The 15,092-nt window shown below is 45.3% G+C and overlaps 1 protein-coding gene and 1 pseudogene across 11 annotated transcripts in view; both read right to left on the bottom strand.

The window, feature by feature from the left end:
- Positions 1–15,092, bottom strand: part of Phactr1 (phosphatase and actin regulator 1) — a 486,260-nt gene that overhangs the window by 100,505 nt on the left and 370,663 nt on the right. For all 11 annotated transcript variants that reach the window (XM_040282130.2, XM_040282134.2, XM_040282135.2 and 8 more), the window contains one exon: positions 1,857–1,937. In XM_040282130.2, the coding sequence (XP_040138064.1) occupies positions 1,857–1,937 (81 nt within the window). The remainder of the gene's footprint in view (positions 1–1,856; positions 1,938–15,092) is intronic.
- LOC120888955 (large ribosomal subunit protein uL30 pseudogene) lies at positions 1,858–12,656 on the bottom strand (annotated as a pseudogene).

The following is a 15,092-nucleotide window of genomic DNA, read 5'->3' as shown; positions in this document are numbered from 1 at the left end:
TAATAAATGTAGAGTAAAAGGTGGTCTTTGCTTTGGGGCTGCCTGAGGATTTGCAGAGACTCCACAGCTGCAGGAAGGGGGGAGGGAGCAGGAAGGACTGTTTCATAGAACCCTGACAGGTTTTTTTTTTAAACACTTGGGTGCTTACTAGAGAACATTAGACCTGCAGTCAACATCTTCCTTCTCTCCTGGGGTGCAGACACAGAGAAAGGAGCTTATGGGGAAGTGTGGAGAAGAAGGTCACTGCAGGGAGGGAGGGCTGGGAGAAGGGACAGAAGGCAGGACGTTGCAGAGGAAGTCATGGAATGATGGGTTCTTCCTGCCGAGAGCCCAATCAACCAGAGAAGACGTCGTCTTCTGCTGTGGGATTCCCCAGACATAAAGGACAGAGGGGCTCACCACAGGGACTCATGAGCTCAGGAGGTGCCAATAATTATGGGATGTAGATCAGGATAGGACAGCTCCACATCCTACCTCAGTATCCCTCGCCACTAGGGCGGCGCTGTGTTTCAGGCTGGCAATTTGTGCTTAAAGAGAATATTTCAAAAGCACCTCTAGGAAGTAACCGGTGAGGTGAGATGCACCATGGGGGTCAGATGGTCCCAGAAAAGCGGAATCAGAGCCACACCAGGACCTGGGAGCAGCCTCCCTTTGTGTGTTAGGACGAAATTGGGCATCAAGAACCCGACAGAAACATGGTAAACTGCAGCGTCAGAACTGCCAGGGTGCCTGGGCCATCAGGATGAATGTTTAAATAGAATATTGAATCACCTGGTCCGCCAGATAACACCAGGGTGGAACAGGAAGAGGACCTGACTGTGACAAGATCAGAAGTGACAGTCTGTTAGTCCACTTAAAGCTCAAAGAGGAGAATGTATTCCTCAGAGTCAGAGAAAGAGAAGACAGAAGATGGAGGGAAGGAGAGAGAGCGAGGGAGGGAGGGAGAGAGAGGAGACCCACACAAGTGCAATTTAAAACAGCAAAGATCTTAGAACAGAGGAGTGAATGTTACTCAACATAACATGGAAATCACTGCCGAGCTTCGTATTTGAGGAGAACAATTCAGTAAACAAAAGATGCAATGGCCCCTGGAGAACACTTGGGGACATGTTCACAGAGCATTTCAAATCTCTGTAAATATTATCATTTAAGATATCTTGTGTGTACCGTCATTTGCGCAGGGTGGGGGATGAACTCAGGGGCACTCGATCCCTGAGCCATACCCCAGCCCTATTTTGAATATATAGGATTGAACCAGGGATTGAACTCAGGGGCACTAGGCCACTGAGCCACATCCCCAGTTCTATTTTGTATTTTATTTAGGGTCTCACTGAGTTGCTTAGCGCCTCAGTTTTTGGCTGAGGCTGGCTTTGAACTCTCGCTCCTCCTGCCTCAGCCTCCCCACTTTATTTTTTCTATGGCTGGGAGACAGACTGCAGGGGTGGGATGGGAGAACAACCCCTGTTCCCTCCGAGAAGCCTGTGGGTTTTAAACAGCTACTTGAGAAGCCCCACTGCCTGTGAGAGCGCAAGCAATTAAACTCGCCCCGGCTGTGTGAACTCTCGCACGGCTGGACCCACAGCCTGGACTGACATCATTTCTGGAAGCGCACCTTTCTTAGCATCCCGTGGTTTGATTCCTAAATGGGAAAAGTGGGGGCTTTTCTCCCCCCATCATATAATATCCATATATTTGGTGTCTCCATTGTCTTTTCTCCCCACAGTAGTCTGGAGTTCAAGGATTCAAATCTTCCAATCACTTGATAAATTGATGCAGAAAATTCAGTGCAATGTCAGAAATGTGCCCGGGTCCACACACGGCTCTCGGGCCCATGGGCAGAGGATGGGGGCTCTTACCTTTATCGTAGATCTCCTTCAAGACCCCTCGCTTTATCAGCTCCTCTCTGCTTTGCCTCATGGATATCTTCCTTTCCAGGGCTACAAGCAAGAGAGAGAGAGAAGCAGGGTGAGTAGGGAACAAGGGCACCACGTCTTTCCAAGGGTCAATGCTGATTGGAACTGCCCTGTGATGCATGGAGAGCTTCTGTACACTCTGCTTCCCTCGTGGAAGCTAACCATCATTTGCTAGGATGATAAGCCTTTATTTGTTTATTTTTTTTTGGAGAGTACCAGGGATTGAACTCAGGGGCACTCGGCCACGGAGCCACATCCCCAGCCCTATTTTGTATTTTATTTAGAGACAGGGTCTCACCGAGTTGCTTAGCGCCTCGCTTTTGCTGAGGCTGGCTTTGAACTTGTGATTCTCCTGCCTCAGCCTCCTGAGTGCTGGGATCATAGGCGTGCACCTGGCTGATAAGCCTCTTAATCAGATTATTTGTCTAAACCTCCCAATCTCTACATTACGTATAAAATAGGCATTTTATTGAATTTGAGTTAACCCTGGTGTATGGTGAGGAAGCTGTGGCATGGAGAAGCTCGAGGCTGCACCAGTCACAATGCCACTGAGCAGAGGGACCAGGACTCCACGCCAGACATGGGACCTCTTGTCTGGACTCCACCTTGAAGTCCAAGGCCCTCCCTGGAGTGTGGGGATCTCTCTGGCTGGACTTCACAGATCCGGATTCACTGACTCCCATTACTAAGAAATAGTAAGTTTGAAACTATCTCCGCAAACGCTCGGCATTGGCATCCCAGGGTCCCTGGTGGATTGATTATCTGTGAGGCAGCAGGTGACCTCTATGGTAGGAGCCCCACACCCACCTCTCTCAGGCTCTAGTGTGGGAGCAGCTCAATGGGGAATAGACTCTGTTGGCTCCAGATGTGTCTCCAGCCACACACCTGAGCCAGATGCTCAGCAGGTGGGGCTGGGGGAGGCAAGAGCAGTGGGCAGATGGAGGACACTTGAGTGGCAGAGGACCCCAGGCATGGAGGAGTGAGGGACAGCTCAAAGGGCTTGCAGGAGGCTCTGGCCCATCCTACAGAGGACAGTAGCTGCCCCAGGCCCAGCCTCTGGTAAACACTGTGCATGGGGTGATGACAGGTTATCAGTGGCTTTGTCGCCCCGAGGCTCTTTATCACCCCGAGGCTCTTTGTCACCCTCTGGAGGCATAGGTATTCAGGGGAAAAGATTTTTTTTAAAAAGTAGGGAAACTTTTTATGCATATTCATATACAGATTAAATAGACATACACGTGTGCACCTCAACAGACCTGAATCCAAAGAATATGACTAAGAACTAGAAATCGAGGAGGGAATCCAGGGCTGTGATTCTATTTGTGTCACCTACGAGCTATGGGACCTCAGTTGAGTCACTTGCTGGTCTGGGAAAACAATTTCAATTTTACAGGTCCTGGGTGAGATGGGAACACCTGGATTGTGAGAATAAGCTCTCCGGGTTATTCTTAGGCATAGTCAGGCTGAGGATTGCTGGGATTTAAAAATTGAAATAAGTCCTCAGCTAATGTCCCTTGTTGGGGTGTCAGGGGCTTTTAGGAAGGAGATCCTTGAGCTGAGATTTGAAAGAGGAAAGTATCTTATCTCAGCAAAGAGCAATCGGTAGGGCTGACGGGAGCTCCGGAGAGAGCAGGCTGGAACCAGTGGGTGAATCGAGGTACCATGGAAGGACAGAAAGAAGGTTTCCTGGCTGCAGCCACCAGCACCCAGTGGAGAATGTTGGAGCTGAGGCCAGAGGGGAGGGCTGGCCATGCGGGGCCTGCACCAGGCACCATGCTCTTCCCAGAGAAATGGGAAGAAACAGTCAGATGGGAGCATTTGAAAGACAAACATTCACTTCAATGTGGAGAACAGATTGGTAGAAACCAGTGACTAAATGATTCCAGATGTCAAGGCAGGGCAGGAGGGCAGCTTGGGCTAAGATGTGGGTAACAGAGACAAACGGTGTGGTCAAGAGGTGGCAATGTTGACCTGACCTCAAGCCAAGGAGCGGACAAGGCACGTGCAGAAAAGAAGGGTCAAGGACAACTTGGTTCCTTCCCATCTTGCACAATGAATGGAAGGTGCTGTCAATCACTAAGGCAGGATGTACGAGATGAGAACTGGGTTTGGAGGGCGGATGGTGAACTCCAGGGTCAGCCGGGTCCAGAGGAGGCATCAAGTAGGTGCAAAGGAAGTGCAGTTGGAAACTTCATGAAACCAGAAGCAGTGACGGGAGACTGTGCATGTGGCCTGGACTGTCACAGGGCAGCACTGCTCAAAATCTCCAAGGAAAACACTCTTCATTACAAAGAAGGAGTGTCAGGGATTCCAAAGGTATGACGTGAAGTCTTCTGCCCTGAACTTGCTGTTTGCACTGAGTTTTTCTTTCAACATTAAGACAGATGCGTTGGGAGTGTGGCTCAAGTGGTAAAACATTTGCCCAGTATGGGCGAGGCTCTGGGTTCTATCCCCAGCACCCAAAGAAAAACAAAATATTAAGTGGACCCCTTATGATATATGCATTCTAATGTAAATGAGAAAATGTGCTCCCCATCAATTTTCAAATTAAATCAACATTCTGAAAAGAGGTGGCTTATTGATCCTAAGGCTTTTTCCATTTTGTGATATAGAACCCTGTTCCCACAGGGAACTTGTCCATCGTTTGAGAAGGGTGGAAAGTTATGTTGTTTAAGACAATCCTCCCCACGATCCTGTGAAAAATCATCATTTGCATTCCACAGATGAGGTACCTGAGGTCCAGAAATATCAAGCTGTTTGGAATCATATAGCAGAGACCAGAGATCAAAAATAGAACAAAACAAAAAACCCAGTCTGTCTTCCTTTCCCCCAGTAGAATGAGCGTGAGAACAGTCAGCTCTGACAAGGAAAGGCGACTTTATTAATAATTTACTTGGGGTTGAATATCCCAGAAAATGACAATTACTTTATTCTTAGCCCCTTGCTCCTTCTAAAGCCCTGTTTTCTGGCTATTTCTTTTAATAAGGTATGCACGATGCCTCTCTCTTAATTGTACTTCAGCTGCCCTTCCAAAGTGAGTGCTAGGTTTAACCAAGGTCAAGTTCACCACCGCTCCAGAAAGTGACAGTTAAGTGGGCTGCCTGGCGCAGAGGGACACCTCGGGCCACTTGACCTGGTTTACTCCTGAGCCGTAACAGGGTGTGCAAGCTCGGTTACTGTAGACAGGAAAAGAAAGAAAGGTTTGCTTTTCACCAACCAAAGCTACGGTTCAACTCTGTCCCCCAAGTAATCTGGCTTTGGGTAGAGCCAAGAAGGAAAAGATGAGTCAAAACTATAAAAAGCTAAGGACAAGAGGAGGAAGGCCTGGGGGAGACAGGTGTGACGTGCACCCCACCTGCCCAAAGGAGAGCAGCCACAAGGTAAGTCAGGTCACGAGTAGGGGCTTGGTGGTGGGTTGGCCACTTGTGAAGTGTGCGGTCTTTGCGAGGTAATGAACAGGAAAAAAACGTGCATAACCCTTAAAAAAAAAGCCAAGCTCTGCATTGTTGGGCTTGGCAAGAATATGCAAGCAGGTACTAATTTTATATAAAAGTCAGTAAACAAGAAAAGCTTCTTTAAAATCTGAGGATCACTATACTAGTATTCACTTATTAAAGCCAGGGCAGGGTAGGATCTGAATGACCACCCATGGACATGCTTGGGCGTAAATGTTTTGGTTTTAAAACTGGGATTGTAGTGATAGTGGCACCGTTCTTTAGTTTTTTTTAATTTAATTTTATTTTTCACTATTGGGGATTGAACCCAGGGCCTTGCACATGCTAGGCAAGCACTCCACCACCCAGCTACAACCCCAGCCCTGCACACCTCTTTAAATAGACTCCAGTCGTGGAGTTGTACACCGACGTGGGGTTAAATGATGGTAGGAAAATGACATCTCAATAAAGCTGTTAAAACGGGGTGGGAAGAGTACCCCAAATGGCAAAAGTATTGATCAAAGATATAAAAAGAGCACATCTAAGCAGACCATTAAGAAAGTAATGAGCTTTAGGCCACAGAGAGCTAATAAGCTGACATTAAAATAAAAGGATTAGAAATACAGGTAAATTCCTTAAAAAGCCATTTTTAAACCCCTAACACCTTAGTCAATCAGTTGAACCAAAATGTAAAAATCAGGAATTTGGTTCTGAGAGAACAAGTATCATCATGGCCAGGAGCTGATGCAGCTCCCTGATCTTAAGAAAATAACCGAATTCCCAGCAGCATCACGGCTTATGATGCACTGTGGCCACTGAAGCCTCGAAACAGAAACAGAAGCCAGCAAACAGGCAGAGGTGACTTCCAGGGACACCCAGCCCCAAATTCGAAGCTAACCGATGAGAAGTCCCAGAGAGTGACAGGGCAAACAAATTCTGATTTGCTTTCACACACCAGTGAGTCAGTGGGCTCCATCCAAACACTGAGGGGAGGCTCCACAGATCCTTTTGCCCAGAATAGGCGTGGGAGAAAGATCTCTCAATTCTGTAGCAAAAGTGGCCCTTAATATCCCAAAACCACCCGATTCAGAGGTTGTCCAGGGAAGATTCCCGAAGCTCGCCATCAAACTCTGCTTCATATAAGAACTAGGCAGGAAGCCTCAACAGACCTAGCTATCCTTGCCTCTGCACCACTGTGTGTTACCTGGGCATTTTCATTTTCTGTAATTCTAATGCTTAGGCACCTTAGGGCTTCCTTGCTGAACCTGCATGGACCTTCTCCTGGCTTTAGCCAGTTCTGAGAGGTAGCAAAGGGCTTGCCTTTGCCTTTGATCTGCAAACCAGCCACCGAGCTCCCTAATCACCCAGGAGGGTACCAGAGAACTGCAGACAGCCCCTACGTTCCCAGTCCCACGGAAGGTGTTCACACTGGCCAATCCCAACCCTGCTCACCTCGCCTTGCCTACTCTTTCCCAGGGAAGCCGAAACACAGGTGCCCGCCTACATCTCCTCCTGCTCCCTCAGCCTCCTGGTCAGCCCTCCTCCCAAAGCCTGATAGACTGCTAGACCGGGGAGTGAACTCAGCGGCACTCAACCACTTAGCCACATGACCACCCTTTTTTTGTAATTTTTATTTAGAGGCAGGGTCTCGCTGAGTTGCATAGCACCTCACTTTTGCTGAGGATGGCTCTGAACTTGCAATCCTCCTGCCTCAGCCTTAATCTGATTGTTTTTATAAAATCCCCTTCCAAGACACTATGGCAGTCTATGCTGTGTTCACTAAAAGCCAGCTCCCCATCCCCTCTCCTTCATTTATTCTTCCCAGTCTCTCTATCAACACAGGTTTGTGATAAGTCAAGGAATGCTATGCTGCTTCTGCCTCTTGTTCTTCTTTTACATGGATAACAGGTACTGTTTTATTAACTGGGCAGATTACAAAAGCACCATGGTAGAGACCGTAGTTCACCCTTCTAATCAGCCTGTTGATGTGGTCTTCCCTGTTTCCATCACTCCACCTTCTACAAGGTGGGTGGTCTTTTTTTTTTTTTCATTCCATCTCTTGGGGAAGAGAACTTGAAGGGCCACAGGAAGTTATTTGCTTCTTTGAAGCATTTTACAATAGTGTAGATCTCCTGAATCGGATCCTCCTTGCAGATGATGCCATATTTACCAAGAGAGCGAGCAACCAAAGCGTCATCTGTCAAGGGAATTCGTTTCTTACTGATTTTGCCATATCCATGTTGGTATCATTCACTGTCTTCAGGTTTGGGTACCCCATGCCATGTGTGGTTCAGCATGTTAGCTGAAGCTTGTTGAGGTTCACGAAGGTACCTCTGAGGATCTTGTGAAGACAAAGAAGCTGTGACACCTTACAAACCTTTGGGCTCACACAATTGATCCCTCTGATCCTGATGACAAATGCCAACTTGGGTTCTGCAGGGACAGAGACGTTGCCAGTTTCTCTGGCCACCCTGGCCATTCTAATCTCCATCCTGTACATCTCCTGTATTCCTGTGGTAGTGAGTGGCTTTTTCATAGATGAGCTTCCTCTTTGCCTTCTGAAGCGTCTTCTGGGTACACTTCTTTCTCAGGCACTTTACCTTCAGCTCTGCAAATTTCCTTCACTTTTTCTTATGGGTTTCTGGCACGGTGGGAACCCTGTTTTTCTTCTCTTCGGGACCCTCCCTGATTCCAGTCATAAAAAACAGCTGCTGTGCTTCTTTGACATCAGTGAATTTGAAAATAAACATCTTGAGCTGGGGTACACTCAGTGGTGTCTAGGATGCACCAGGCTTTGGGTTTAAACCCCTGCACCACAAATATAATAAAATAAATAAGTAAAATAAGCATCTTAAATGCGCTCATTCTCCTTAGTGAATGCCCAGGTTGGATGAATTTGTTTAAATGAATATTTTCACTATAAAAAAATACAAGAAATACACAGAAAACAAAGTCCTTTTTCATTTTTCTCTCCCCAGAGACCTAAGTGCCTCCATGGCTCTCCTTTGATAACCTCATTCTCTTTCCCACGGTCCTCTGTCCCCAGTGCTCATCCTCCCATACATATACATAGTTTTACAAGCACAAATGGAGGGGCTGGGGCTGTGGCACAGTGGTAGAGCATTTGCCCAGCATGTGTGAGGTGCTGGGTTCAGTCCCCAGCAGGACCCCAACCACCTCCAACAGAAACCATTAACGGAATCATTCTACACATGTTCTGTGAGGTTTTTTTTTTCTTTCTTTTTCTAACTCACTAGTTGGTTTTAGGGATCTTCTCAGTACATCCTGGACCATCTCATTCTTTTTGAATATTCCCTGCCATTTCATGGGGTGAATGCCCCCATGATTCATTTAAGAAGGAAATTTAAGTTTCTATGTTTTGGGCCTAAATTTTGCTGTTGTAAACCTAGTTGTTCAGTTACCAATGAGAACACATACAAAGATTTTTCTAAACTCTGTAGCTGGATGTACAATTTGGGGACATAGTGTTTTCTGTGTGTTATTTTCAGTCCTGATGAAAGACGAAAACTTACGTTTCGTAACTTTTAAGTGATGCTTTTCATTTTTAAAAAAGATGAGAAAGTGTGAAAAAAACCAAAAAAACACAATATTGGTGCTGGAGAAAGTCATTTGGTCCTGCTAAGAGCACCAGAGAAGAGACTTGTTCAGGTTTTTCTCCAGAAGAATCTCTTTCTCTCTGTGTGTTGAATTCCTTGTTTAACTGACTTTAAATTACATTCTGAAGGGAATACAAGCTTGAAAGGGAAAAGCAATTGAGAAATGATGAAATGTGCAGTCGCCGACTATGGGGTCTTCTTCTTTCCATCCTTGAAACAGTCATCTTACAAGAAAAATCTGAAGTGTTTACCCCCTTTCAAATCTCACAATTCCAGTGAAAGGAAATTTTAGGCTTGAAATCTACAAGTGACAAATGGAATGAGCTTCCAGAACGTAGATCAGGCCTCCACCTCCCATCTGGCTTCATGAATAATGTTCACAGGATACAATGCCCATGACCTAGAAGGATCCCAAACAAAACAACCCACCCACATATTGATACGATACCACAAAGGCAGGCTGGCAGGACCCAAAATGAAACAATCCACCCCCTCGATGCCATCTATAGAGAGAATGCTTTCATTTTTTAAAGATAAAGAGACTATTGTGAAATTACATTCCTACACACAATATAGGAGAGAAGAAGAGAAAGAGGAGAAATGATTTGGAAAACAGAAAAAAAACAAAAATGGGTGATCTGCCCTTCTGAAGGACCAGATGGAAAATACCAGTTGATCTTTAATTTCATAAGGAAATTAATGAGAAAAGAAACATGGTTGTCAATTGCTATATTGAAGGAGGAAATAAAAGAAAGTTAAAAAAGAATGCAGCTCTGAGTGTCTAGTTTTGGACAGCACGGTATGACAGACTCATTCCAGAAAAAGGCATAGTAATCACAGGAGGTTTTTATGAGCATCAGATATTGTATCTTTCACCCAGTTAGATGTTCAAGTGTGCTATGAATATCTAAATCTTCTGCCAAAAGCAAAGGAATTAACTAGATAAGAAGGTTTTCAATTATTTGCTTATCTAAGGAAAGCTTATTGAGTCACTAATTCAAAATGAGAAAAAAAAAAGAAGTCTGTTCTTTGGCAATTAAGAACAAGAGATCCTCAAAAGAAGAAAGGAGGAGAAATTTAGAACTCTTTTTCCCTCCCCTTCAAAAAAAATCTAAACTAAATCCCATCAACAAGAATCTGAGGTGTGAACGCCCCTGTCACCTGGTCTCTGCTCTGGCCTGACCGCCCCCTCTGTATTGCTCAAATAGGAACTTCAGCCCCGTAATCCGTCCCTCTGATGGAGAACACAGGGGGTTTCACCAGTTCTGTGACCCTGACGCAGGTTTCCCCAGCAGGCCTGAATATCCCTAGGTACTGAAACAGTGTCCAATATTAGGGCGACTCCAGTGCAGGTTTGGCAGATGAAGCTAGTGTAGTGGCTCCCCTTTCTCCACAGAAAAGTCTTAACTGGGCTTCTCCAGAAACCTTCACCATGGCTGATTTCAGGACTGTCAGCAAAAGAGTCTCTACAAAAGAGGTCAATGTAGACAAACTTCCTATTTTCGTGTTGCCCTGTTTTACTTGGCCACTGGCTGGGAAGAAATCAGCACTCCAGGTGCTGGACACCCCCTTGCTAGTTTTTCACAAACATGTATCCAGTAGAGTAGTTTGTAGAAATGTGCAGACAAGGCCTCTGGCCTTGAGCTGGGCTTCACAAGATGTCCACATTTCTAAGATAAGAGAAGCTACCAATTGGGCTCCGTGGTAACAGCTGGCAGGGGGAGGAAAGAAAGGGGAGAAAAAGCTCTCCCCTTTTCAAGTGTTGTTCTTGAAGGGTTAATGTGCCCAGACAGTGAAAGAAAAAGCTGCTTGTATGTGAACTTCTGCAGACTGTGAACTCTGAGCCCCTCCCCTTCCATGCTGGGTATAAAACTCTGCAACTCCCTGAACTTGAGGTTCAGGGGATTGATTGATTACAGCAAAAGCTGTGCCCTCTGAGCCTGGCTGCAGCCAAGTAAAACTGTTTCCTGCCGTCTTCGGTGTCCTGCCTCGTCTGCCCCTACAACACTTGGGCACGTGAAGAAAATTCCTCACATCCAACATGGCGACCCAACCACGGAACCGGCTAAGTACTGAGCCGGGGCAAGCTCTTCGTGGCCCATGAGGCCAAAGTAGAGACGACTTACGTAACGCTGTTTGTGATGGTGAGGTCCAACCCGTCCGGGTCAGCGCTTCCCAAACTCTGTCATGTGGATGTCTGGAGAAAGCACTCTGAGGACAAGTGATTTGGGGAAGTGTCACATGCTAAGGGGGGACTGCAGCATTCGCAGCTCCCTGGAGGCTCCAGGAAGACCCCAAGGAAAGAAAGCAGCTGGATTAACCCACTCCTCCCCACCAATTCCCCGGACCACAAGACCCTCTTATGGAGGATCAGCTGGGTACACAGTTGGCACTTTGCATCAGGTTTCACCTTAGTAAGTCCAACCAACAGAACTGCAGCTCAAAACAGTCAGGAAAAACAGATTTGTGTCTGTGCTGGTCACACACAGATTTTTCACCCTGGTCATTATTCCCGAAACAACACTATATAGCAGCCGTCTTCATTCAGTGTATTTACGTTGCATTGTTATAAGTGATCTAGAAATGATTTGAAGCACCCAGGAGGATGTTGTAGGGACTAGGTAAATACTGTGCCATTTTATACAGGGGTCTTGAGGCTCCATGGGTTTGGGGATTGTAGGGAGGGTGTCCTAGAATTAATCCCCCATAGATACTGAAGGAGGACTCTAGTTGAGGGGTTAAACTCTTTTGTAAGGAACTTTTTGGTAAATAAATCAAACACAATGGAAATCCTCAAGTCCTGTAACATCCACCAAAGGCATCATGACTGGCCAGGATGATCCTAATGGTGCAACATGATCAGCTCTCTACCTCCTTGTCTTCCTCTGGTCCTGGGGGAACTTCAGGCAGCAAAGCCCTGCACTCGGATGAGCACCTTTGGTGGATTAGCCTCATGAATATTCCCCATAAATAAAGTCACAGACTTATTTAACCCCCAAGGAGCCCAATACCACAGTATCTGCCCCATGTGACAATTCTGGCTTTGACGTAACCGATTTTAAGTATGTCTGATGACTGCAATTCAGATGGCGTAGTTCCTCTGCAGGGACAGACTAGGAAAGCAAAGTATGTGACCAATACTGGGGCGGTGTCTGTTCCTCTCTTTGCCAGACCTCATAGGAGTCCTATTAGCTGATGAGCTATGTGTGAAAAGGAAGGACACAGTCCATAGAAAGCCATAAGCTTCTTCATGGAGCTCGACTGCATCCTGGTTTGGAAGAAACCAGCTGACGAAGAACTCTGGGGTCAACTAGGCAAATATGGACTGGGTATCAGATCATGTTACGGAATTATGTGGACCTGGAGACTACCACGTTAAGTGAAATAAACAAGTCCCAAAAAACAAAGTCCAATGTGTTCACTGATAAATAAAGAAAGAAGTTAGCCCACAATTACGGGGAAGAGGGGAAGAAAAGATATTCAGTAAATTAAACAAAAATATTCAGTAAATTAAACAAATAGGAATGAAAGGCAGGCAGGGGGGATAGGAAAAGGCAAGAGAGTGGAATGAATCCTAAATAATTTTCCTATGTATGTATATGAATACACCACAGTGAACCCCCCACAATGTACATCCATAAAAATGGGGTCCTAATTAGAATAAGAAATATTCTGTGCTTGTACAATGATATTAAGATGAATTCTACTATTGTGTACGTGACTAAAAAGAACCAATAGAAATAAAAACTGAAAACAATAGTCTATGGTTATAGAGGACATTTTTCTTTTTTTTTTTTTTTTAGAGATACATGATTACAGAGGTCTGTGATTTACTTTAAAATACTTCAGAAAAAAGTAACAGATACGGGCAAAGCTTAGTAACTCTTAGGTGATGGTTATGCTGTCATACAAGCGTCTTGACTTCTATGTTGACAGTTTTAAAACGAAAAGGCAAACACACAAATGAATTAATCTTACAAGCAATCTTGAGTGAAAAAAGCAAGTCGAACACATTTACAATGGTTCTATTGGTGCAAAGCTCAAAAATGGGCAAAACTAAGTACATCATTTTAGATATGTGCATCTCTAAGATTTAGAACCACAGAGGAAAGAAATGCAGGGGTGTGATTACAATAATAATCAGGGCAGTGTCCACCTCTGGTGGAGAGGAGAAGCTGCACTCAGAGAGGTGCATTGGGGGACCTGGGCACTGGCAATGCTTTACGTTTTTGTCTTGGGTCCTGGTTACACGGTGTGTCTGCTAAACTGCATGTTCTGCTAAACTCATGTCAACACTTAACCTGGTTTTTCAGTGTATGTTTTATTTCCCCCAAACAAAGACATTCAAAGGCCATTTTCACTAACTCTGCTTCTCTTTGTATATTGCAATTGTCTCCAAAGGGGAATAAAACCTTGGCCACCATATAACGAGATCATGCAGGGTGGCCAGTGAACTAGCTCCTGCTAGTGAAAGAAAGGGCCATTCTAAGGCAATAAATGCCACCATGCATCTTTTCTTGGGCACTTCTTTAAGTAGGTCAGGCACAAGCACAGAAGGATGGCTCTTAATATCGACTCAGGCTTCTTCCAGGTCTCCAGAGAGCAAGATGGGGCCTGAAATGTTGGGTTGAAAGTGCTAACAGAAAGTCTGAGAAGCAAGCGACTCTACAGAAGTCAGGCTTCGGAATTCTTCAAGAACTTCCTTAAAGTGAACCATCAGAGGCAACAGAGAGGGGACAGTTGCCAGTCCCAGGCTATACCGCTGTCCAAGTGCACGTAGGAGAGTTTATGATCTAATTTGCTGATCCATCTTCTCTCTCTCTATTCTAACCTGCACAGGAAACTTGAAACCAAATTCTAGCAAAGGAAGTATCAGCTGTGCCATCTGAGATCTACAAGACAGAAGAGAAGTCATCTCTTCTCCATGTATTGGCTGCTCTTATAGGAACAGGATCTAACCTGATTTAATATCACCAAGATCTGAAGAATTACTGAAGGGGAAGCTCCATTTACAATCCTCACTTTGTTCTCTCACCTACAACACACTTCTTCATTAGACACGAAACAAAGTGACCCCCACCCCCTGCAGGGAGAGAGAATGAAGGTGTTGAGTGTTGATGTTAGAAATCAAGGCTTGTGCTTTGGGGCTTGCTTCTATTACTTGCAAGAAGAGGGTGTGTCGTAACATCTAATTATTTTTTGTGATTGCGCTCAGATCCACCATTCACACTTCCACTGTGTTTTCTGCCGCCTCGAATACTCCCCCCCAGGAATAAGAGGGAAATTCATTGATTGAGGGCTGGTTAAGTGAGTTTATCCCTTGAGACGCAGGAAGTATAATGGTGGACTATTTCATCCCAGACACCTAATTGTTATTGATTGCTTTGTGATAGAAGTGCGCTGCCTCAGGCACTAAAGAATGGAAATCTGAAATTCTGCCCAGAACAGCTTAATACCCTAGCTACCACCTGTTACCTAAAAAATAATAGAGCCCTTGTTCCAAGTGTCCCGTGGTGCCAAGTTCATGGAAATAAGCTTGTCCGCTTCTCGGCTTGCTTCTCTCCTCTTGTTTGGAATCAAACCTGCTGCTGATCTTAACAGGGTTAAGATTTGGGGAGGGTTTTAAAGTCTTACTTCTCTGACTCTTTAAATAAACACACAGAAAAGCCAGCGGCGTTAGACTGGGGGTTTTTATTGTTGGGTTCTTTTTTTTGGTGCTGGGATGGAACCTGTGCTCCCTACCAATGAGCTGTACCCCCACCTCTGATTGAGGGGTTTTATTTGTTATCATCTACAATCAGAATTAAAGTCAGCTCATAGTAGTAAATTACATTTTTAAAAAATCATAAATACACTTTGATATGTCAGATGTCTACCCAGACAGATATTCTGCTTGAGTAGTTCATTTTTTGTGAAGATGCCATTTCTCCGGCTCATCACCATGGTAACATTCATTGTGTATTAGGAACCACACGCTGTGCACTCCTTGGCCTGAACTTTATGTGAATCTCACAACTCTGGGAAGTTGGCACTCTGACCTCTATTTGGCAGAATAAGATGATGCCCAAGGTATAGAGCTGAATTTGAACCCAGGCCATGTGATTCCTGGGTGTGAATGCCTACGTGTG

The sequence above is a fragment of the Ictidomys tridecemlineatus genome, chromosome 8, assembly GCF_052094955.1.
Source record: "Ictidomys tridecemlineatus isolate mIctTri1 chromosome 8, mIctTri1.hap1, whole genome shotgun sequence".
In the NCBI taxonomy this organism is placed as follows: Eukaryota; Metazoa; Chordata; class Mammalia; order Rodentia; family Sciuridae; genus Ictidomys; species Ictidomys tridecemlineatus.
This window is presented reverse-complemented; position numbering and strand designations above follow the sequence as displayed.